The sequence below is a fragment of the Schistocerca gregaria genome, chromosome 2, assembly GCF_023897955.1.
Source record: "Schistocerca gregaria isolate iqSchGreg1 chromosome 2, iqSchGreg1.2, whole genome shotgun sequence".
Classification (NCBI taxonomy): Eukaryota; Metazoa; Arthropoda; class Insecta; order Orthoptera; family Acrididae; genus Schistocerca; species Schistocerca gregaria.
Genome location: NC_064921.1, coordinates 819,813,146 through 819,839,419, shown reverse-complemented (window position 1 = coordinate 819,839,419; position 26,274 = coordinate 819,813,146). Strand labels below are relative to the sequence as shown.

The window sequence follows — 26,274 nt, the reverse complement described above, 5'->3', positions numbered from 1 at the left end:
CTTGCTGGCCAGGGTAGTTGACTTACACCTTCTAGAGCACCTTGGGTGGCACGGGATCATGTGGACGTGCATTGTCCTGTTGGAACAGCAAGTTCCCTTGCCGGTCTAGGAATGGTAGAACGATGGGTTCGATGACGGTTTGGATGTACCGTGCACTATTCAGTGTCCCCTCGACGATCACCAGAGGTGTACGGCCAGTGTAGGAGATCGCTCCACACACCATGACGCCGGGTGTTGGCCCTGTGTGCCTCGGTCGTATGCAGTCCTGATTGTGGCGCTCACCTGCACGGCGCCAAACACGCATACGACCATCATTGGCACCAAGGCAGAAGCGACTCTTATCGCTGAAGACGACACGTCTCCATTCGTCCCTCCATTCACGCCTGTCGCGACACCACTGGAGGCGGGCTGCACGATGTTGGGGCGTGAGCGGAAGACGGCCTAACGGTGTGCGGGACCGTAGCCCAGCTTCATGGAGACGGTTGCGAATGGTCCTCGCCGATACCCCAGGAGCAACAGTGTCCCTAATTTGCTGGGAAGTGGCGGTGCGGTCCCCTACGGCACTGCGTAGGATCCTACGGTCTTGGCGTGCATCCGTGCGTCGCTACGGTCCGGTCCCAGGTAGACGGGCACGTGTACCTTCCGCCGACCACTGGCGACAACATCGATGTACTGTGGAGACCTCACGCCCCACGTGTTGAGCAATTCGGCGGTACGTCCACCCGGCCTCCCGCATGCCCACTATACGCCCTCGCTCAAAGTCCGTCAACTGCACATACGGTTCACGTCCACGCTGTCGCGGGATGCTACCAGTGTTAAAGACTGCGATGGAGCTCCGTATGCCACGGCAAACTGGCTGACACTGACGGCGGCGGTGCACAAATGCTGCGCAGCTAGCGCCATTCGACGGCCAACACCACGGTTCCTGGTGTGTCCGCTGTGCCGTGCGTGTGATCATTGCTTGTACAGCCCTCTCGCAGTGTCCGGAGCAAGTATGGTGGGTCTGACACACCGGTGTCAATGTGTTCTTTTTTCCATTTCCAGGAGTGTATCTGATTGTTCAGCTCTGCGCACCGATTTGCCGCTTCGCAAGCTGTTTGAGTGGATGTTGGTGTTTATATTCATCGAGTCGTCAACTACATTTTTGTTTTCTGACTATCTGACTCTAGGACAAATTTATTGCCACATGTGCTCTGTGTGTTTTTTGAAGCGAGTTGTGTTAATCTGCTGGCCAGTGTTCCCTCTAAAAATTTGCCATGCTTAATGTTGTTAGGACTATTTGTGTTACAATGTAATGTGCCCAGCTTTCACGCATAATTACATCGCCGGCTTATGAACTATCTCACTCATTTTTTTTTTAAATTTGATTTTTTTTCGAATTGGTTTCTGCGAGAGAACAAACTGTTTCTAAATTTCAGTGCTTGTTTTCACTATGTTTTAGCAGCTGGTGTGCATTCTGGTATTATTAAGAGGGCAATCCCAAAAGTAAGGTCTCCTTTTTTTATAATCCCAAAAGTAAGGTCTCCTTTTTTTTATAAGTACATAGACCTGTCTATTTCTACAATGGCTCTGTGTGTGTGTGTGTGTGTGTGTGTGTGTGTGTGTGTGTGTGTGTGTGTGTGTGTGTGTGTTTTTCTTAGCATAGGTTAGTTTAAGTAGTATGTAAGTCTAGGGACCGATGACCTCAGCAGTTTGCACCCATAGAAATTCACACACATTTGAACATTTTGAACCATTTCTGTGGATGCATTTTTTGTAGGCGCTGTCGCAGTTTTTGTATGCCAATGTTACACGAGCTCGCCGCCATGCTGTTCAGAAAGTTATGAACCTCATTTTTTCACCTCGTCGTCGGAGCTGAATCGCTTTCCGGCCAAATGTTCTTTTAACCTAGGGAACAGATGATAGTCACTGGGCGCCGAGTCAGGACTATAGGGTGGGTGGGTGATCATGGTTCAAATGGTTCTGAGCACTATGGGACTTAACATCTATCGTCATCAGTCCCCTAGAACTTAGAACTACTTAAACCGAACTAACCTGAGGACAGCACACAACACCCTGCCATCACGAGGCAGAGAAAATCCCTGACCCCGCCAGGAATCGAACCCGGGAATCCGGGCTTGGGAAGCGAGAACGCTACCGGACGCTGAAACTGTTGCAGGAGGAACGGTTTGCCGAGCGATGTGTGGGCGAGCGTCGTCATGGAGAATGTGTACGCCCTTGCTCAACATTCCTCTTCTCCGGTTCTGGATTGCCCGTTTGAGTTTTTTCAGAGTCTCACAGTACCTCTCAGCGTTAATTGTGGTCCCAGTGGGCATAAAGTCGACCAACAATACCCCTTTCCGATCCCAAAAAACGGTTATCATTACTTTACCGGCAGACTGCAAACTCTCTACTCTCTACGAACATTTTTGACATCCATGCACGACTCACCATACACTTCCGTCAATTGGCGACGGATTTCAATCTGCGCAGTGCCCTTTGCGTTCAAAAACCGTATCGCAATTCGCACTTGGCGGTAACATCCAACGGGAGCTCCATTTATCAACGGCTGCCAAGCCAAGACTGAGCGCCTCAGCGCGGCGTGAGCATGTTTACACACAGCGCGTGGACTCTTCATAGCAGCGTGACCAACTGCCACACAGAGTTCTGTACTTATATAAAAAAAAGGAGACCTTACTTTTGGGATTACCCTCGTATTATCCAGCCCTTTAAGTTGTGTATCATGACCTCCAGCTAATGGTAAGATCTTAGCGAGTTGTTATTTATATTCATGCCTGGAAGAATTTGCAACTTCCTTTCTGTAGTTCTCTTTTACAACTTACATTTTTAGCGAAGCTTATTGCCTAAGGCGTTTGACCTTACTGGAAAGGTTCTATAAGGCTAGTCGTGGTTAAACAATAACGTTCAGTTGTAGTGTAATTCGGTGAGGCATTTGTTTCGTGTTTCATTACAGCAAAAACTAAGTTGTAGGCGATTCCGTGTTGGGGGCTTCTTGCCGCGTTGACCTGGCTTGCTAGCGGCCGTGTGGTCGGCTGTCGAGCATTTCCTAGCAAGGTTTGCTATTTGTTTGTAGTCGTGTGACCTGGCTGGCTGTCTACTGAATTAATCACTAATGCTTGCAAGTTACTTGCGTTGCTGCAACAGACACAATCGGAATAAGAGCAATCGAGACCAATGTTGTTATGAACTCGGAGCACTACGATATAAGTATGTCGAAAGCGTGGCATATGGAAGTTAGTGTTCGTCTGGGGGGTGAAGAAGTTGCAGTCAAAAGTAGAGATTAAACGGAACACAGTTTGTGTCATGTGCAACAATTTAGTACACACATTCGTTGACCGTTTCGCCATTTTTTGGTGAAAGATATTCCCATACCAGTCTGTTGTGTGTGCTATTCACGGAGCACGCCACTTAGCTTATTACTTTTGAGAGTGGATAAAACCTTCCAACTAGCGTCATTGGTACGGTAGCGCATCATAGTAAAACACCCGCCCACATGCCATGTGCAGGTTACATTCAGCAGTTTCTGTTAACACGTTTAGTGGAAGATACTATTTCACAGGTATTATGCCAATGGTATATGCCATACGGCCTATTTATAAAAATGTTAAACACTGTGTCATAGACGTTCCGTTTTAATAAAAGCGTGTGCATGGGATTATGGACGTAGTTTGCTTGGTTGGGTGTGATATGCATTTTATTAAGTTTAATCAGTCCCCACTAATATCACTAGCAGTTAACGATTCAAACTTCTAAAAAATTATGTATTTGCAGATTTCTTTGCTGGTTTATTGTGAAACATTCCTAGTATACTGACTAACAAAGTTTTAGAGTTCTCAGTTGAATCAGTTCGTCCAAATGGCACAACGTTTCGGTGGGAAAATAGAAATCTTCATATTAGTTTAGTTCGCCAAGATAGATGTCGAGATCACATTATACCTGCTGTTACCCAAATTATGTTTACCTAAATCATTACTCTTCATTAACACTGCTATGCTGATTTCTTATCACATACTACCATTCTACACGTTGTTTTTCAAAACTATATTTACTTAAATTTGTTTAGGTGTAGGAGACGATGTTCGTCAGGAGTACCGAAACCAATGACCAATCTTGATGTTAACTGTGTAGTTTTCATTACCCATGGTACCTTTATTCAGGGTGTTTCCGTAAGAGCGGGCAAAAATGTAGCAGAACATACAGAATGCTCCACTGAACAATGTGAGGTAGAGAACCTGGTGTCTACCTCATTGTCTAGCATTACTGCTTTCAAACTTATTTACAATTAACATGCCTACTAGTTTACACGTTTAGTTTCTTTATTTTCTGCAAGGAAACAAGGAGGACGTGGCTAATTACTAGGAAGTCATGTTGCAGGTTTTATTTACTTTACTTGTCCATAAGGTGGGTCTGTTGTATCGTATTTACATTGTCATGACAAAACTTGCTATGAATCAATGACAGACCCATTCATTATAGTCAGTACTATTCAAAGACATACAGTTCAATACGATGGAGCAGTACTGGTACATTTTCGCAGAACTCAGTGAGGTGCACATTGTGTATAGGGCAGTACGTTGCATTGCTCTCGCTGCTGACGGGCTGTACAGGGAACGATTTCCTGACAGGCATCATCCGTCACGCCAAGTGTTTATTTCTCTCGATCCGTGAATGCTGAAGACTGGTTTATTGGACAGAAGAAACGAGGGAGGAGCATGACATAAGGACCACTCGCACAAACTATTATCTCCTTACGCTCGCTTCTCCGACCCCAGGTTGGGTACCTCAAATTCTTCAGTGGAGCATCCTCTATGTCCAGTTACATTTTTGCACGCTCTTACGGAAACACCCTATAATTAGTATGTATTGAAAAAATTCGGATCTATAACACCCAAAAAAGGACTTTACTTAATTATATAGTGTATTTCACATTTTTTATTACACGATTCGTTCAGAAATGTACCGTTTGGAAGTAAAGTAAGTTTGAAACTCCGATCGCTTTCAGCTGTCACGTTTCATTTAACGTACACAGTTAGGCAAAGAGTTCTGATCTGTGTGCTCTACAGGAGACACCGACTACCATACTCATAATTGGGCTCTCTTCTATGTGGCGAAGAAAATCCCCTTCAGAGAGTGCAGCGCATCTAAGGAGCACCTGCTAGTTGCGAACACACCAGCTCCTCGGACTTGTAGCTGCAGTCAAAAAAAAATTGTATATGATGTCACAATCATAACAGTAACTGGCGACGACGCCCTGATATGAGTTTGTGTGCGTACTGTGATGCGGAAGATTTGGATGCGATTCAGCGTTCAGACTTATTTTACATCCCCAAACTGCAGTAGCCTCGTGTGCGGTGATCGCCATGGAGGGGTGGGTAGCCGGGGAGCCGTTCTTCTAGCCGTCAGGATGGCTTTTGGCTCTCCCACTCGGGCCTTGAGGAGACCACCGGTAAAATAAGGGACCTGCACCACGACACACGTCGTCCATGTGTAAACTCTTTGCTGTTCCAAGGAACTTTAACAGCTACAGATATGAACCCTCGTCTGCCTGGCGTTCATCCACGATAGCCATGTCCTTCAGGTGTCACTGGTTGTCGATCTCTGACTGTCGCAAAGTGACGCTGTGCTGTGGCACACAGTCTGGGTGGGAGCATTCTGGGTCTGAGGCGCTGAGACAGCGGCTGGCGGCTAGCTGTCAATGTAGCTGCGCACACGTTCACGCCATCAATGGGATTGTAAATGATTAGCGTTGCAATTGTTTGTGATAGGCAGAATGGCGACCAGAGTAAATTAGTGTTGTTACCAAGCCTGGGATAGTACATGAGGGTTATGAACAGTGTCAGATGTTGAGTGAGCACCGTAAAGGACAAGGAGATAAGGCGTACTCGCCTGAGACAGAATTATCAGCACTTTGTCATTGTGAGTCTCCATTTGGCCAGCTGGTCAAATCATTTAATATCCAGATTTTTTGGGTCATTTGGACGTGACAGCCGCCCAATGCTGGACAACACGGGAATATGATAGGCATAATCATCATCTAGGTTTTGGTCAACCACGTCTGACCACCCTGAGGGAGGATCGCCGTATTGTGTACGAAGCTTATCTTCAGTTCCGCATCTTTCATTCGAGAACAAATGATGGTCTCTCAGCAATATTAATTTTATTGACATACCTTAGCCACACAGCAGTAGCAGCCAGACTAGGAAATTGGCATCCCATGTGTAGGACGTTAACACCACAGGACAAACGGCCAGACCTGGAGTGGTGCCATGACAACAAAGCACGCACTGTTGATGAAGGTCATTGCATTGTGTTCAGTGGTTGTGCACTATCCCGGATGAGCATTGTCAGCATGGGAAGAGGTCCCATATTTCCATTGTTGTGGAGAGGAACACCGGTTTTATTCCTAGCATCACTGGGAGTCATAGAGTATGACGTCAAGTCACAGGTCATAATGGATGACGGGACTCTGCTAGCAGAACAGTATGTCATCGACCTAACCTCATGAATTGCCTCTCATTCAACAATATATTTTCAACAAAACAACGCTCATCCACACATGCGAAGAGTGTCTATTTAGTATGTACACAGTGCTGACGCCGTTCCATGGCCTCCAACATCCGTGAATCTGGCGCCAAAGGAACATGTGTGAGACCAGCTACGATGCAAACTCTATGCCAGTGCTAATGTCCAAGACGTTAGGACCAGTTACAACTGTTGTGGACCATACACACACAGGAGTGACTACAACAGCTTTAAGACATCTTTCCCAACCAAATCAGTGCATGCATCCAGACAGAGGTGGTTGATTGTCATACTAAAAAATGGACACATAGTGCCAAGTTCTTTGTAAATTTGGCTCGATTTTGTTATCACTGAAACAATAACACATACCTGTTAGTCCGTGAAGCTTCATTTCATATCTGCTCCACTTCTGGAGGCTTATCTTTTTTTTCAGTTTATAATGAATAAAAAGGGCCCAAGAACTGAACCTTGAGGCACTCTTTTTGTGACTGGTAGAACCTGAGCGGAGGTCTTACACCAGTATGTAACCTAAATGGCAATCCAGCAAAAGCAATGCGTTTAAGAGCAGCGTGTGCCACGCGCAACAGTCTGTAGTGTACGGACCTCGTAGTCGCGGACGTCGACGCGCGGCGCGCGCGACAGGCGCTCGGCGCGCCGCCCCAGCGAGGCGAGCAGCGGCGGCAGGCGCGGCAGCGGCGGCTGCTGGGCGGCGCGCGACAGCAGCGCCACGGCGGCGGCGTGCGACAACGGCGCCAGCAGCAGCCGCCCCACGTCGGCGGGGCGCGACGCCTCCAGCCAGTGCAGCACCTTCTCCGCCTCGCGCGTGTCGTCGAACAGCCGCTTCTGCCGGCGCGCCGGCACCGGCTTGGCCGCCTCCCACGCCTCCACCCACGGGTTGCCCTTCAGCTGCATGCGCACGCTCAGGCAGCCTGGCCACAACAACAGGGTGGTGGTCTCAGCGACGAGCAAATTACAAACCGTAACATAGCCAAGTTACGCTGATAACACATGGGGGATGCTCAGAAAAATAAGATAGACAGATGAAGGCCATGTAGCCAAACTAACATTACAATATAACATATCAATTATTATCATAAATAATATTTTATCGGTTTTCAAGCCGCGCCATTTTGAATAAACGTTCGAGTTTCCGAAGCCGGCCTCCGCCGCGGTCAGCAGGAGCGGAAACAATTGACTTTAACAAGCCAGTATTGTGGGCAGCTCATTCATACACACCATAAATAAACAGGACGCAAAAATCATACAATGAAGGCTTTCACGACCGGATGGTACTGTTGTTGATCATTCTTCCGGGTCTTATGGCCGTGGTCCATGGAATTCTTCTATTCCTAACGTTTCGTCCAATATAGACTTTGCACAAGTACACGAAATTTTATACACAACGCTATTGGTACTATGAAAAGAAGTGTGAATACGAGGGTAAAGGAGCATAAAAGTCTTTTGCGACTGGGAAAAATAGATAAATCGGCCATTGCGGAACATGCACTTCAGTCAGGTGACCATGTAGTTAGGTTTTCTGAAACTACAGTTTTAGGTTCTACCACGAACTATTATCCACGACTGTATAGGGAGGCTACTGAAATTTATAAACATGAAGTAATTTTAATAGAGAAGAAGAGGCCTTGAAATTAAGCGAGATATGGACTGGCGTTACAGAATCGAGATGTGATTTTTATCTATGACGGACTATTATCAATAGTTACATTTTATCTTTGACTAGTTTTCTCTCTGCTACTGTGTGAAAGCTAGACCACGCCCACTTTCCTCGGTATTTAGGCCGCTCTCCGACGCCCGACTCGTTAGTCGGTAGCACTCAGCAGGACCAGCCAAACCTCTGAGAATGTCCAAAGTAGTATTCGACGAAACGTTGGGAATAGAAGAATTCCATGGACTACGGCCATATAACCCGAAAGAATTATCAACAACAGGATGCAAAAAATTGAGTCCTACGGTACTCCTCCTGCGACTGGTGGCTTTTACTCCTGAAAACGATAGCGGATGCGGAGGAGCCTATAATATGGATAGTAATGAACTTCAGCAAAGCATTGACATCGCCAGCTTTGACATAACGCCCACAAAAAAATGAGACAGTTAAAAATTTGAGGCACTGTGCTTCGAAAGCTACTTGAAAAACAGACAGCAAGGTCTTCTCTGTGGGAATAAAACGTCGCGCCTTGGAAGCATGTTCTCTTATGAGTGCCGCAGGGGTCGATACCGTATACACTATTGCTTTCCTCGTCGCTTCTGTTCTCTTGCGCGAATATAGTTTCTATACCGACTGCGTCCGCCCCCCCCCCCCCCCTCCCCCGTGCCGCCATACCTTGACAACGTAAAGAGAGAGGCAGAGACAACGAAGCTGAGCGTCACAGAAAAAAGTCTCCATGACGCCTGCAGCCTGTCATAGGTCCGGACTACACTACTGAAGTGTGAGAAACTTCATTTGCACTCTCCCTCCGTACCGACCACACTTCCCGTGGTTTCTTGCCACCCCAGAATTGCTTCTGTAAATGGATGCCTTTCGCATTCACAGTGGTCTTCGACCAAGCCAATATTTTTGTGAGAATTTTCCTAACTTCTGATCTGCACTCAGATGATATTCGTGTCTCATGTGAAGCATTCTGACGAATGCAGAGGTTACAGTCTGACGCCTGTCGTTGTGGACACCTGTTGTTTTAGATACAATGTGTTTCACAAAGAGTACACGTATTTTGAACGAATATATTCATTAAACTTTAAGACATACGAATAAGAAACTTAAAACACATATTTACGAACCTCTCGAGTCCAGATTACAGATGTTCAGAGTGTCCTCCATCAGCGACACAAACAATGTCACATCGCTATTCAAATTCCTCCCATACTCGGGCAAGCATCCCCTTCGTCACTGATGTTATGGTGGTACATATTTCTTCAACTCTTCCATGTTCTATGGGATTGGTGGTACATAAACCTTGTCTTTAACGAAACCCGAAAGGAAGAAGTCAGAGGGTGCCAAATCTAGTGACCGTGGAACGCAGCTGAGACCTGCTAACTCGCCAGCTCCTTGACGACCAATCCAACGGTTCGGTAGAGTTTCATTCAGATATTCACGCACTTGGTGACTCCATTGAGGGAGGTGCCCCGTCTTGTTGAAGAATGAAGTTGTCTTCGTGCAGCCTCGGAAACAACCATTTTTGTAACATAGCGAGATACTGCTGACGGTTAACCGTCTTTCTATCACAGAAGAATGGGCTGTAAACAGATGATCGAGATATCGCATAAAAAATACTGACTTTGGTCGAATCTCGTACATGTTCAATGGCTGCATGTGGGTTGTGTAGGCCCCAAATTCGAACACAGTGCTTGTTTACCTGACCACTAACATGGAAAGTTATCATTGTCAATAGCATCAAGAATCTCGTTACAAAATGCCACACGTTTGCGTTTGTTATCAGGACAGAGAGCTTGTAACAGTTGTAACTTGTACGGCTTCGTAACCAAACGAAGTCTCAAAACAGGCCAAATTGTTGTTGCAGGCATCTGTAACCCCCGACTATGACGACGAGTTGATTTTGAAAGACTACGTTTGAAAGCAGTCTGAATTCGTGCAAGATTGTCTGCAGGAACACGAGAGCGGCCAGAACTCTTCCCCTTCCTTTACATACATATCTTATATCCAGAAATCGTCAATACTATCTGCGAATGTTCCACCCAATCGGAGGATCAATTTGGTACCTCAACCTGAAACGTCTTTGCACTGTAATACGGAATTGCACTTCGCAAACTAGAGAATACAAAATGATTTCTGCTGCGGAGTAGCCATTTTAAACATGTGACAGTTACCAAGCAAAACAGAAGACCACTAACATCTAGCGGCTATTAATATAAACTAGACTATGTATTCGTTTCTCAAATAGCCAAGCCGAAGAGCAGCGATCGATAGTTTGGACAAAATAATATTTTGTAAAACGTATATTCTTTTTGAAACACACTGTATTTATAAAAAAAAAAAGAAGCACCTTCAACCCTCCTCACCTACTGCTCTGTACTGTAGATGTGGCTCTGTTTTTGTAAAGGGTATCATGTTTGCCTGTACCTTAAAGAAGGAAAGTATATATTTTCATTCAAATTTGCAATGTACTATCGGCTGTATTAATAACTCCCAAAACAAGAGCATATTATACGGGGGTGACTGAAATGAAAACCTCAAGTACTCATAATTATAAAAATGATGAAATTCAGAAAAACTACAGATATCAATTTTTTTTTACTTACTCGTCATGACGTGTGATAAACGCATTCCACTGCTTCAAAGTGCATGAAACCTCCTCTTTTCGGTTTGGAATCTTGTGCACCGCGGTTTCCACCTCCTTGTCACTTGTGAAATGCTTGCCTTCCAGCGCTTCTTCCAGTCGACCGAACAATTGAAAGTCGCTGGAAACGGGGGCTAGGTCTGGTGAGTAAGGCAGGTATTCGAGACGACAGAATTTCAAATCCTGTATTGTTGGTACGATTGAGGGGGCAGTATAGGCACTAGCACTGTCTTCTTGCAACAAAACAAAACAAGACCAATCCAAAGTCCACGTCGCTTACTCCGCAGTGTAGGGCGAGGATGACTTCGTAGCAGATCGATCATGGATTAGTGGTCACTGTCAACGATCTGCTCACAGTGTTGCCTAGTGCAACAGTGATCTATGCAGACAGTACAATGTGTTCCTCATGAAATTTCTCATGCTCTTTGAAACCTGCTTTCCATTAGATCGTTTAAAACAGGGTGCTAGCACTAACAGGCAAGCTGGGTGGCTGATTAATGGATGAGGAGACGGTGCGCAAACATTTACGAAACGTTCTCACACTCGCACATAGAACTGACTCTGGACGCAGACACATGGGGTACACAGATTTTGTCCAGTGGTGGGGGTGAGGGGGGGGGGAAGAGGGTGGATATGAGAGTAATAACCTTAGGTGTGCAGTCTCTTCAAACCCTTAATCAGCAGCAGCTGAAGACATGCAACAAAGTGGGAATTATATCAAAATGTTAGAAGCAGTCACAACAGAGCTGCAGCAGTCCATTACAAATAGTACTATAACTGTTATATAAATTGAAATTGTGTGTGGGGGGGGGGGGAGGAAAGAAGGGTAGGGAAGGAAAGGGACTAATTCCATCAGCTGCTTCTGGAGGAGTACATGCGGAATCAGCGGCGACTAGTGAAAATGTGTGCCGGACCGAGACTTGAAACTGCGCAACCCCGAAACATCGTTTGTCGCATTCGTAGAACTACTGTTAATGTTTAAAAATGTCATTTGGAGTGGAAAATGCATGTGGTATACAAACAGAATAGCTAATTCTAGGGATAAAATTAAATCATCATGATCAGTCGTGAAAGAAGTGTCTGGCCAGCAGCACAAGGACTAAGCCATGAAGTCAATATGTAGTACAATTTTTTGTTACTGTTTAGTCAGTATTTTAACAGTCACTGTCTGCACATAACAGGTTAATTAAATAAAAACACAATTTCTACAAGGATTCAATAATCCTCTTAGAAAATGGCTTTCCAGGACTGCTATATGTAGTACACGTCAGTGATACTGACACAAGGAAGTCTGAAACAATAATTAAAGCGCTGAAGACCAAGGATCCTCATGGATGTGATGCGGTATCTAGCAAGCTTCTAAAGAACTTCCACGTAACGCTCCAAAATTACGGCTTTTGCATCTAGAAAGGCAGTGAGCGCGGCTTTTCCTGCCTGTTGTTGAGGCGGATTTTTTAGTTTTGACAGAGAGCTATGTCGCCATTACTTGCTAGAGCTTTTCATTATAGGCTACTGACAGTACGCCCAGGTTTCAACTTTCGCAACAATTCTGTCCATAAATCCATTATCGTCGACCTGGAAATGGCACAAAAGATCCTCACAATCATCGCCCTGACGATGTTTCCGTTCAGAAGTCACCTGACGTGGAAACCATCTTGCACACACATTACTGACTCTCAGCGCATCATGGAGAATATTGTTTTCTGAACCAAAACTAACAGCGAAAACTGTGGCTATTTCGTCTACATTAACACGCCTGTTCTCCTTTCCAGCCTCTTTCAATGCGGCAGCATTTTTGTTTCTCATCGCGAGGTGGCCGTGCGCGGAGCGTCTTCCATAAAAGCTACGATTATTTTTTATCCTTTCAGCGCCAAGCGTACACTTGCTTGCAAGGGCAAACACTACACTGTTCTTTCAACCAGCAATGCAGTTCCACAGGTTTAACAGGTTCACTGCTCACAAAACGTATCACAGATTGCTGCTGCAACACGGTGTAGGTCCACAGCGACGAAGACATTTTCATTGGCAACAGTTCCTGTTCTTTCCGCGCCGCATCATCAGGCTGCCAACTACTGGTCAGTTCTGGAAACAGAAAGGTGACTTCTTCCAACTTTTAGGAATTTTATTTCAATTTTAAGATTTTCATTTGAATCACCGTCGCACATTTTATTTTATTTTATTTTAGAAACAATGTTTGTGTATTTTAATAATGCTCACGGTTGAATGGCAGCAGTGCAACGCGCCAGTTCACTTTTGCCCTAACAGGCGAGACAATGAAATGAGGATAAAGAAAACAGTAAAACATCTGGCAGTCGGTTAGCTGCTGATGATGAAGATGGTGAATATCTTTGAAAGCGCGAATTTTAACTCACAGATAATGCGTCTTGAACACCGAGAAAATTTTATACTGCATCTCAACAACATGTGGAAACCTTAACGTTCCTCTACGACTTGCTCTACGTTATAAAGCATACAGTCAAAAATACAGCAGCCACGCGGTTTGAGGCGCCATGTCACCGATTGCGCGGCCGCTACCGCCGGAGGTTCGAGTCCTCTCGGGCATGGGTGTGTGTGTTGTTTTTAGCATACGTTAGTTTAAGTAGTGTGTAAGTCTAGCGACCGATGACCTCAGCAGTTTGGTCCCTTAGAAATCCACGCACATTTGAACATTTGAATTAAAGATATAGCAGTGTGTTCTGCACAGCAAACGCGATTACTCGCGGTTTCTGAAGCAGCTTACCTTTCTTCTGACCAAATTCATCCACACCGTCCTCTTCCTTCCAGTCTGGAGGCGAGTACCAGCGGATGAAGTCCTCCAGGACCGCTCCGGGATTGGCTGCCTGAAGCAATGCAAAAACAGTCAGAGGAATTATGTACTATATGTTCAAGGAAATGGGACCTGCATAGGCCGAAAGAAACAGACGTTGTTGAAAGTTTCTGAGGAAGCGTTAACCAACGAATGGCTATAATAGGAGAAAGGTATACAGTGGAAGACGAATGGTTAACTTTGAGAGATGAAATAGTGAAAGCAGCAGAGGATCGAGTAGGTAAAAAGACGAGAGCTACTTGAAATGCTTGGGTTACACAGGATACATTGAATTTAACTTATGACAGGAGAAAATATAAAAATGGGACAAATAAGGGAGGAGATATGGAATAAAAACGCCTAAAAAATGAGAATGACGGGAGTGCAAAATGGCTAAGCAGGAATGGCCAGAGAACAAATGTAAAAATTTAGAAGCATATATCACTAGAGGAAAGATAAATACCGTCTAACGGAAAATTAACGAGGTCTTTCGAGAAAACAGAAGCAGCTGTGTCAGTGCCAATAGCTCAGATGGTAAACTAGTTCTAAGCAAAGAAGGGATGGGTGGAAGGTGGAAGCAGTATATAGAGGGTCTATACAAGGGAGATTAACATGAAGGCAATATTGTAGAAATGGCAGAGAACGTAGACGAAGATGAGATGGGAGGTATGATACTACGAGAAGAATTTGACAGAGCACTGAAACATCTAAGTCGAAACAAATCCCCGGGAGTTACGACATTCCGTCAGAACTACTGATAGCCTCGGGAGATCCAGCCTTGACAAAAATTTTCCATCTGGTGTGTAAGATGTATGAGACGGGCTAAATACCCTCAGACTTCAAGAAGAATATAATAATTCCATTTCTGAAGAAAGCTGGTACTGCCGCGTGTGAGTTTACCGAAATATCGGTTAAATAAGTCATGGTTTCAAAATGCTAACACGAATTATTTACAGCAGAAAGGAATAATTGGTAGAAGCCGACCTCGGGGAAGATCAGTTTGGATTTCGGAGGTATGTAGGAACAGGCTAGGCAATACCGACCCTACGCCTTACCTTAGAAGACAGGGTAAGGAAACGCAAAGCTACGTTTATAGCATTTGTAGATTTAGAAAAAGCTATTGACAATGTTGACTGGAATACTCTCTTTGAAATTCCCAAAGTAGCAGGAGTAAAACAAAGGGAGCGATAGGTTACTTACAACATGACAGAAACCAGACGGCAGTTACAAGGGTCTAGAAGCAAGAGAGCGAAGCAGTGGTTGAGAAGAGAGTGAAATAGAAATTAAAGTTCAGGGAGAAGAAATAAAAGCTTTGAGGTTTGCCGAGACAGCGAAGGACTTGGAAGATTAGTTGAACGGAATGTACAATGCCTTGAAAGGAGGACATAAGATAAACAACAACAAAAGCAAAACAAGGATAATGGAGTGTAGTCGAATGAAATCAGGTGATGGTGAGAGAATTAGATTAAAAACCGAGACACTTGAAGTAGTTGATGAGTTTTGTTATTTGGCCAGCAAAATAACTGATGATCGCCAAAGTAAAGAGGATATAAAAAGTGGAGCTGGCAATAACAAGAAAAGCGCTTCTGTAGAAGAGGAATTCGTTAACACTGGGTGGTTTTTTTTTAAGTATTTGTATGGTGTATACCATGTATGGCAGTGAAATATAGACGATAAACTGTTTAGAGTAGAGAATAGAAGCTTTTGAAATGTGGTGCTACAGAAGAATACTGAAGATTAGATGGGTAGATCACGTAACTAATGAGGAGGTACTGAGGAGAATTGGGGTGAAAACTAATTTATGCTATAGCTTGAAAACTGTAGAGGAAGACCAGGAGATGAATACAATACGCAGATTCAGAAGAATGTCAGTTCCGGAAGTTAGTCGGAAATGAAGAGGCTTGCACAGCACACATTAGTATAAAGAGCTACATCAAACCAGCCTTATGGTTGACTGGCACATAGTACTCATTTGTCAAAAAGGTTTCTTAATTTGATTTTCAGTCTTCATCATATTCATTTTTTTAAAGCTATACACCTTCACGCGTTTCAGTTTAAGCCATCATCAGAATTGCATTAAAAGGGTTTCGATGGATACTAGTTCCAAAAGTGCATATGGCTGCCGTCTGCCGCGTCACATAAAGAACGATACCAAGCAACCTTGTAAAATGAGGCCTGTCACTTCAAAGACTTGCTGGAAGGACATTTCAGCACATACACGTAAGCTACCTTTTTTTTTTGGAAAGCATCATTCATAAAAGACCTTTGGACATATGAATTATTACATCCCTAAGTCATTGTAAACTACCGAGTCGGCCCCCCACTGCAGACTTTCTCCTGCAAAAATTTGCAGTGAACGACATCGCAACGGGTAGGGAGCTACTGGAGTCAACTCGCCAAACTCACGGCTATGAAGACATCACTTGTGAATTCGCTTTCGATTACATAGATCTGTGACCAGCAGAATTTCAAATAATGGACAGATACATGAACCATGGACCTCGCCGTGGTGGGGTGTCTTGCGCGCTTAACGACACAGCCACCCATACCATAACGGCAGCCACCACAGATGGCACCTGTGGAGAGGGCAGACAAACCTGTGGCTCCTCAGAAGATGCTGCAGCCTTTTCAGCAGTTTCCTGGGCAATAGTCAGGATTATTGAGTGATCTGGCCTCGTAAAATGAACCAGATGGCCTCGGTGTACTGATACTGGGAACGGATAAAGCATTGGAAACTACATCCCTTATTTTTCCTAAACACGTGCAGCTCTTCTGTATGGTTAAATGATGATGGTATCTTCTCGGGTAAATTATTCTGGAGGTGAAACAGTTATCTATTCGGATCTACGCTCCGGGCCTACTCTGGAGAATGTCGTCATCAGGAAAAACAAAATCGGTGTTCTCGGTGTTCTCCAGCTCGGAGCTGAATTTATAGATCCATTAATGGCGCGCATAGGTTAGAAAATTTAAAAGGATAGTTTGTAAGTTAGATATACTGTGGGTTAGCGAAGTTCGGTGGCATGACGAACAAGGCTTCTCGTCAGGTGAGTACAAGATCATAAATACAAAAGTCAATAGAGGTAATGCAGAAGCATTAAAATGAATAAGAAAATAGGAATGCGGGTAAGCCACTACGAGCATCACGATAAATGCATTATCGTAGCCAAGACAAGCATTAAGCAAACTCCCACCACGGTAGTAAAAGACAATACACTGAAGAGCTAAAGAACGGGTACGCCTGCCTAATACAGTATAGGTATCCCGCGAGCACGCAGCAGAGCCACAACAAGACGTGGCATGGACTCGACTAATGTTTGACATAGTGCTGGAGGAAAATGACACCATGAATCCTGCACGGCTGTCCATAATAAAGCATAAGTACGAGAACGTCGACATCTCTTCTGAACAGCACGTTGCAAGGCATCCCAGATATGCTCAAAAATGTTCATGTCTGGGGAGCTTGGTGGGCAGAGAAGTGTTCCTGGAGCCACTCGAACTGTGTGCAGGAACTGCCGAATTTCATCGGAATGCTCAATGAACATGAATGAATGCAGGTGATCAGACAGGGTGTTGTCAGCTGTTACAGTGGTATCAGCGGTCCCACATCACCAAAGTTACACACGCCCCACACCATTACACAACCTCCACCAGCTTGAACAGTCCCCTCCTGACATGCAGAGTCCATGGATTCATAAGTTGCGTCCATACTCGGAAACGTCCATCAGTTCGACACAATTAGAACAAGACACGTCGGGCCAGACTACATGTTTCCCGTCATCAACGGTCCAATGTTGGTGTTGACAGGCCCAGGCGAGGCGTAAAGCTTTGTGCCGTGCAATCATCAAGGGTACACGAGTGAACCTTCGGCTCCGAAAGCCCATTTCGATATGTTTCATTGAACGGTTCGCACGCTGTCACTTCGTGATGGCCCAGCATTGAAATCTGCAGCAATTTCCCGAAATGTTGCACTTCTGTCACGTTGAACGAATCTCTTCAGTCGTCGTTGGTCCCGTTCTTGCAGGACCTTTTACAGGCCGCAGCGATGTCGAAGATGACGTTTTACCGTGTTGCTGATATTCACGGTACACTCGTGAAATGGTCGTGCGGGAAAATCTCCACTTCATCGCTACCTCGGAGATGCTGTGTCCCATCGCTCGTGCGTTGTCTTTAACACCACGTTCAAACTCACTTCAATCTTGGTAACCTGTCATTGTAGCAACAGTAATCAATCTAACAACTGCGCCAGAAACTCGTTGTCTTATATAGGTGTTGGCGACCGCAACGTCGTATTCTGCCCTTTAACACATCTCTGTATTTGAATACGCATGCCTATACCAGTTTCTTTGGCACTTCAGTGTATGTCAGCCACTTCCGCAGATGATGAAGAGACTGAACGAATTATTCAGACAGTTAAGGGAGAGAAAAATTTAATTGTGAGGGGTAGCTGGAATTTGGTAGTAATAATAGTAAGAAAAAGAAAAATATCAGATTATGATAGGCTGAAATGCAATGAAAGAGGAAGCCCCCTGGCAGATTTTTCACAGAGCATAATTTAATCATCGTTAACACTTGCTTTAAGAATTACGAAAAAGACTGTAAATGTGGAAGAGACCTGGAGACACTGGAAGGTTTCAGATTGCATGTGTTTCCAAACCAGAGTTTAAGCTGTAAGGCATTTCCAGGGGCTGATGTGGACTCTGACCACAATTTAGTGATTATGAATTGTACATTAAATCTGAATAGTTTGCAAAACGGTAGGAAATTTGGGAGATGGGACCTGAATAAGTTGAAAGAACCACAGCTTGTTAAGAGTTTCACAGGAAGCATTAGGCAAAGATTGAGAGAAACGGGAGAAAGAAACGCTGTAGAAGACGAATGGGTAGCTTTTATACATAGACTGTTGAAAGCAGTAGAGGATTAAATGGGTAAAATGAAATGGCCTTGCAGAAATCTTTGGATATCAAAAGAAATATTGAATTTATAAAAGGAGACAATACTACATTTCAGCAATTGAAGCAGACGAAAGCGAATATAAACGCATAAAAACTGAAAGTGACAAAGTGCAAAGTGACTAGGAAGGAATGATTTAATGGAATTCTACAGAAGCATTTGTAACTACCGGGAAGACAGATACGTGCTACAGGAAAATGATAGAGACCTTTGGAGATAAAAGAAGCAGCCATATGAATATGAAGAGCTCAGATGAACCAGTACTAAACAAAGAGGGGAAAGCTGAAACTTGCGAGGAATATTTAGAAGGGCTATACATGGGAAATGTACTTGAAGGTAGTACTATAGAAAGGGAAGAAGAAGTAGATAAAGATGAGATGGGAGATATGACACTAAGAGATAAATTTGACAGAGCACTGAAAAACTCAAGTCGAAAAAAGGCCCCGGGTGTAGACAACACTCCGTTAGAACTACTGAAAGCCTTGGGAGATAGAGCCGTAGCAGAAATATTACAACCGGTATGCAAGATGTATCAGACACGGGACATACTCCCAGACTGTAAGAAAAAAGTAATAATCCCAATTCCAAAGAAAGCACGTGCTGATAGGTATGAACATTACCGAACAAGTAGTTTAGTTAGTCATGGATGTGAAATACTGACACGAATTATTTCCAGAAGAATGAAGAAACTGGTAGAATCTGACCTCAGGGCAGATCAGTTTGGGTACTGCAGAAACATGCGAAGCGATACTTATCCTACGATTAATCTTAGATGATAGGTTAAAGAAAGGCAAATCTACATTTATAGACTTTGTAAACTTGAAGAAAGCTTTTGACAATGTTGAGATGGAATGTACTTCCTGAAGTTTGGGATTTCGGACATTCTCTTCTTAAACGATGCCTACAGTGTAAGATCCACACACACCCCTACCCACCAAACTTCAAGTTTCTGTTTTTATCCGTTTGGGCTGTGCGATTTTGAGTCAGTCAGTTAGGACATTGCCTTTTGTTCAGGGCAAGGCATTTAAAACTGTTTGTCGGAATATTTGGCGAAATACACATCGGATTTTAGAAAAAAGTGGCCATAAACGTTGTTCTCCTACAAGAGGGACATTCATTAACATAATGCTCGACCCCTGCACCACCCCCGGGGGCTGGACGGGGAGTGGCTTTGAAATCTTAAATACGAAACCCTATTTTTATTGCAGATTTGGATTCTACATGAGAAAATATGTAACTGTTGTATGAAACATTTCTTTCATTTCATGATAGATGGCGCCATAGTCGGCACATATGAACATAGGGTAACAATTCTTGCAAAATGTTAACACCTCACAAAATACACATCCGATTAGGAATGTACATTATTTGATATTTGGGAAAATGCTATTATTTGACACCTTCTACCCTCCTGCAATGCATTGATGAACTACATTTGGCGTTACCCAGAAACAACGACATGGAGGTAGTAGTAATGTGTTCCCTTTGGGGCGCTTGATTTTGGTGAGTCCCCTTGCCTCGCACTATCTGGGGCTGCTTGATTACTGTGAGTCCCCTTTCCTCTCACAACTGTTTCAGTGCAGCAGATGTTCGAAATGTTGTCTGTTGTTTCTAATGTATATTGCAACTACGTGTCTGAATGGCAATCGATATGTATTAGTGTCTCTGTGCTAATGTTTGCACATTGATTGCGAATTTGCTGCCGCGTATCTTCGGGGGTTGTTGGTAAACTCTCACTTTTAGCCAGTCGGCAGAAGTCAAATCGGAGGAACGTGCGGGCCACGTTTGAAGACCGAACCAAACGCTGACACTCCATGGCGTTGATGTTCAACTTTACTCACCAAGGGGGCTTCTCCACTGACCAATAATAGATATTATGTCGATTCAGTTGACCACGATTCGTGAAATTTGATTCATCAGAGGAAAATATCTGTGAAATGAAATTATCATTGACTTCCAGTTGATCCTGTATCCATTTACAGAAATTAAGGCTACTGAGAAAATCGTCACCATGCTGTTCTTTCTGTATCGATAAATGAAATGGATACGATTTGTGTGCATGTAGTATTCGTAGAGGACTCCTTTGCGAAATTCCTGAACCTCGGCAGTTTTTCGAGAACCAATGTGAGGATTTGCAGCAAGCGTCATTTTCGTCCCTATCGGGGAGCAGAGACCTCCGGACGAGCTTCGTCAACATTTCTATGAGCGTCAAAGTACGCGGAAATGATGTCGACCCTATCAGCAATAGTTAACATCGTGGAACAACTGGGACGAGATGTGTACAGTTCGAATCATTCAAGTCAGTTGTACAGTCTGATCGGGAACTGAGCGCATGATCGCGGTTTGTGCGTCATTCGATTGTGGGTGCCGTCACTTGAAAGCATTATCAAAAATATGAAAAAGTACTTCGACTGTGGCAATCGGTTGTGTATTTGTTTAAGATAGTACCGTTTTGCAACAATTGTCACCTCATTTCCGTATTTGCCGATTACAGCGCCATCTATTATGAAACGATAGAAATGTTTCATAAAAAAGTTACATATTTTTTCACGGAGAATCCAAATCTGCAGTAAAAAATAGGGGTTCCTATTTAAGATTTCGAAGTCAAAAATGGTTTAAATGGCTCTGAGCACTATGGGACTTGATATCTTAGGTCGTCAGGCCCCTAGAACTACTTAAACCTAAGGGATCATACACATCCATGCCCGAGGAAGGATTCGAACCTGCGACCGTAGCAGTCGCGCCGTTCCGGACTGAAGAGCCTAGAACCAGCTCGGCCACCGCGGCCGTCATTTCAAAGTCACTCCCCCCTCTCGTCCCCAGGTGTGGTGCAGGGGAGTAGAGCGTTATGTTAGTGGATGTCCGTCTTCGAGGTGAACAACGTTTAATACCACTTTTTTTGTAATGTGATGTGTATTTCGCCAAATATTCCGACAAACAGTTTTAAATGTCTGATCTGTATACAGAGACTATGCTTAAAAAAACCATACGACAAATGAATAAATAAAAGAATGTGCAGACACTGCACTCACTGCTGCTATACCAAAGTTGAAAATTAGCGGTATGAAATGGAGTATTGTACATTCTGTAGAATACATGCAGAGTATGTCGTATGTCCCAATACATGCAGAGTATGTTGTATGTCCGTTGGTAGTGCTAATTCTGGGAGTTGGTATAGCACGAAGGAGTGCAGTGTCTGCAAATTTTATGACTGGCGATGTAATTTACAATAGTGACAACAGTGACAAATTCACGGATTTTATTATCTGACCGATTTAATATCCCTTAGTATGACGGTGTAAACGTTTTTATGAACCTGACGATGGTCTATGACCGAAACTCGTTGAACAGAGAAGTTTTATCAGCAGGTCTCGGCGGTAAATGAGGAGGGTGGTGGAACATTTACGAGCTGCGGGGCGCCACCTGCTGGAAATGAACACGCATCACGCGGGCCCCACCTTGAAGCACTCCATGTCGGAGAGCAGGGCGGCGCTCATGATGCGCGCGCGCAGCTGGGCGGCGCGCTCGTCGGTGCCCAGCTGGACGAGCACGTCCTCGTCCTCCTGCTGCTGGTCCTCCGTCTTGGGCGTGTGCTGCTGCGTCACCGGCACGTACAGCGGCTCGCCCGTGCGCAGCAGCCGCAGCTGCGGGTGGCGCGACAGCCGGCCCGCGGGCCGGTTCCACAGCGAGTGGCGCGGCCGGTCGCCGCCGCCCCCGGCGCCCGCGGGCGCGTCCGCCGAGCAGTCGAAGAACTCCTCGTCCGACTCTGAAACAGAACCGACAGAGCGCACCCGTGCAGTACACGCCTCTCGGAATGCACACTGCGCAACGCAGTTACAGGGTCACTTTTCCAAAATCCCATAACTGTCTCCTATAGCGACGCACAAATGTGAAATGAAGCTCAAAGCTGCCGACGAGCTAGGACTATCGACGTTTTTAAAAATATCGGGCCTCCGATATATCTACAGGGTAAAAAGTATTTAAACCGACAAACTCTGGGAGGTTGCAGGAGACATCACAACAAATATTTTTTTCCTAATGTCTTTTTTTTCCTATCAGGATTGTTTAAACCGGTGGAGGGCGTATGACGCTCTTCATTTCTTAGAGGGCGTATTACGTTCTCCAGTTGCAGGCAACTGCTCTCCCCCAGCGTAGTAGTGCATTGTCTCTGTTTACTAATGGAGCGATACACCTGGAGTGAATACACGGATATGGTTGGTGCGTACTACGTAGCACACCACAACGGACGAGCTGCACAGCGGGTTTATCAACAACATCCTAATCACCGTATCCCTGATCATACGACCTTTGCTGCTGAGTACCAACGTCTGCTTGAGACCGTATCATTTAGCAGGTTACCCGGACTGGGACACCGTCGCACGGTAAGAACGCTGCAATTAAAGGAAGCTGTATCTTTCAATCAGCACTCATGCAATTTTTTCAATTGCACGTAACATGGGGGACGAATCAGACGAATGTAAGAAAAGTTCTTCGAGAGCAGTTGTTACGTCCATTTCACTCACAGTGTGTCCACAATCTGGAACCAGTTGATTATCCACCCAGAGCACAGTTCCTCTACCGGTTTAAATACTCCTCATAGGATAAAAGGACATTAGGGAAAAATATTAGTTTTGATGTCCCCTACAACATCCCAGAGTTTGTCGTTTTAAATACTTTTCAACCTGTATACTGAGGAAGATTTCTTTGTCAGCCCTCGATGTATCGGAAAAAACTATCGATATACTGACGGGAAGAATATTGCTAGGAATGGTAATTGCAGGTTAGTGACGTAATAAAAGGTGTCCGATTGGTCCATCACATATCGGATTTGTCCGGAACACTTCATGTCGACTTCCCTGTTTTTTTCATTTCTGGCCTGTAAAAATATCGGCTGTACATTGTAAATATACTGCCACTTTCAGAGCTGTATATTTAAGTATTGATTTATTAACAGAAAATCTGTACACCCACAAACTAGCAACCTTGTTATCCCCCTCAGAGCAGGAATTTAAAGGAAAACGATGCAACGGTCACGCTTGGAGATAACCACTTTGCTAAGAATGGTAATTGCAGGTTAGTGACGCAATAAAAGGTGTCCGATTGGTCCATCACATATCGCATTTGTCCGGAACACTTCATGTCGACTTCCCTGTTTTTTTCATTTCTGCAAACGCCAGCGACCTATCAGCTGTAGTGTCAAAATTGCATGGTGAAGTTAAATGCTGCATTTTCTGTTGGTGGCGCCGAGCGTCGATTACGTCAGCATTTCTTCTCAGACGTCTCCGCCCACCGCAAAGACTACTCTTGTCATTTAGATCTTTCTTCATCATTTTCAGCAACTTTCTTTGAAGAATGCGGATTGAAGAAACAGCGCACTAGTTGCGTTAAAAATTGTTTTTTTTTTTTTTTACTGCAAGTGGTCTGCTATTTCTTCACATCGGATATCTTGTTAATGTATTTCCCCCCCCCCCCCCCCCCCCTCACAGCAGTGCAATCGCACTTCTTCTTTGGGTCACCTACACTTGCTACACAAACAGAAAGACTGGACGTGATGAAAGCTCAAAACGTAGTAAGACTCCTTCACACAGTGAAAGTAAAATTATGTTCTGCTAGAATTTCGAAAGACCAACTTCAAATATTTAACGAAAATTGTGAAAAAAAATAATTTAAAATAAAAACATCGGGAATCGATACTACTGTTTCGATATCGATTCGTCGATATAGCGAACCAGAAAATATCGCCAATACATGTAGATTTTTTTTGGGAAAAAGTATCCATATATCCATATTTTGTCATCAGCTCTCTTACAAAACCGCTGAAACAACTCGTTTTTGTTTGTATCGTTTTTTCCCCCACACCACTTCAACCTGATTGTTAAAACGGCTCAAAATAGCCGGTTTCTGAAATAAACTATCTTCGGATTTTATTTACTGGATTAAATATAGAAATCTAACAAAGATTGAACACTTTTGACTCACGCAGTATCGAGACACACACAACAAAATATTACATTGTACAGACAAATAAAAACATTAAAAAAAGCCTACTCCATTCACCGTCCTCTGGTTTTCTCGAAATGCGCCAACTGACGGAATACTACAAGAAATTTACAGTATTATCCCACTATTCTAATTCTTTGAAACTCTGTTTTAGAATCATGATGCAAACGGGGATCATAACACTATTTGGGCATTACGAATAGTCAGTGCCGAAGGATGAAAGTCATGTTGAACGACTCCGTTTTTCGTGTTAATCTGCCCGTTTTCAAGGACTACAAGCGGATAAAGGCACAGTATGTATACAGAGGCAGCAACTGAGCTACTTTCTGTTTTTGTGGCCTACTGTGAATTATTGTTGTCAACTTTTTAATCTAGTCCTGTTACTATCCTTTCTTTCCTCTTTTCTATTTCATACAAATGACGCACAAACCTTTAATGCTTTAAATCAAATGTACTTCGTTGCTCCGCGAGTTCTTAAAAATATTTCCAGACCACAACTGGTGCCATTCTGCAATACAACGGATGTCCGAAGGCGACAGCGAGGCACTACAGTGTGGATCAGGTGGGGGCCAAGTCTCTCACACTGCAGGTACACGCATACCTTAAGCCACAACACACAGAAACAGCAAGATTAGTGTCTCAGCTAAGCTGTACCAGTCTTTGCGCCATGTGTCTGTCGGTCGTACCCATTGGCGTTGTCGTTAAAATAGCACTCATCGCTTTTTCCGTTTTCTATAATAACGCAGTATTTCAAACCGATGTAAATTTCAGCAGTAAAAATTACTCCTTTTTATAAAGCTCTATTTACAAACGGAATAGACAGTGTCTTGAAAGGAGGATATAAGATGAACATCAACAAAATGGAAACGAGCATAATGGAATGTCGTCGAATTAAATCGGGTGCTGCTCAGGATATTAGATATGGAAATGAGGCGCTTAAAGTAGTAAATGAGTTTTGTTATTTGGGGAGCAAAATAACTGATGATGGTCGAAGTATAGAGGATATAAAATGTAGACTGGCAATGGCAAGGAAAGCGTTTCTGAAGAAGAGAAATTTGTTAACATCGAGTATAGATTTAAGTGTCAGGAAGTCTTTTCTGAAAGTATTTGGATGGAGTGTAGCCATGTATGGAAGTGAAACATGGACGATAAATAGTTTAGACAAAAAGAGAATCGAAGCTTTCGAAATGTGGTGCCACAGAAGAATGCTGCAGATAAGATGGGTAAATCACATAACTAATGAGAAGGTACTGAACAGAACTGGGGAGAAGAGGCATTTGTGACACAACTTGACTAGAAGAAGGGATCGGATGGTAGGACATATTTCTGAGGCATCAACGGATCACCAATTTAGTATTGGAGGGCATCGCGGAGGGCAAAAATCGTAGAGGGAGACCGAGAGATGAATACACTAAGCAGATTCAGAAGGATGTAGGTTGCAGTAGGTACTGGGAGATGAAGAGGCTTGCACAGGATAGTGTAGCATGGAGAGCTGCATCAAACCAGTCTTTGGACTGAAGACCACACAACAACAATGACAATGCTCATAAGATCTATAAAAAAAAGACGTGCTGCTACGGCTAATTGCTATTTCCATCTTTTACGCGGTTATTAGTAAAAAAATAGAAAAGCGCCTCTTCTAAACGAAACCAAAGAAATAGATAAAAGTACCGGTTATTCAGA

At 44.1% G+C, this 26,274-nt stretch overlaps 1 protein-coding gene across 1 annotated transcript in view; it reads right to left on the bottom strand.

The window, feature by feature from the left end:
* The window catches only part of LOC126335151 (rab3 GTPase-activating protein catalytic subunit), a 471,879-nt gene that overhangs the window by 16,238 nt on the left and 429,367 nt on the right, over positions 1-26,274 (bottom strand). The window contains exons 10-12 of the mRNA XM_049998120.1: positions 22,050-22,357; positions 13,576-13,675; positions 7,126-7,451 (exon numbers count right to left, since the gene is read on the bottom strand). Coding sequence (XP_049854077.1) covers positions 7,126-7,451; positions 13,576-13,675; positions 22,050-22,357 — 734 coding nt within the window. The remainder of the gene's footprint in view (positions 1-7,125; positions 7,452-13,575; positions 13,676-22,049; positions 22,358-26,274) is intronic.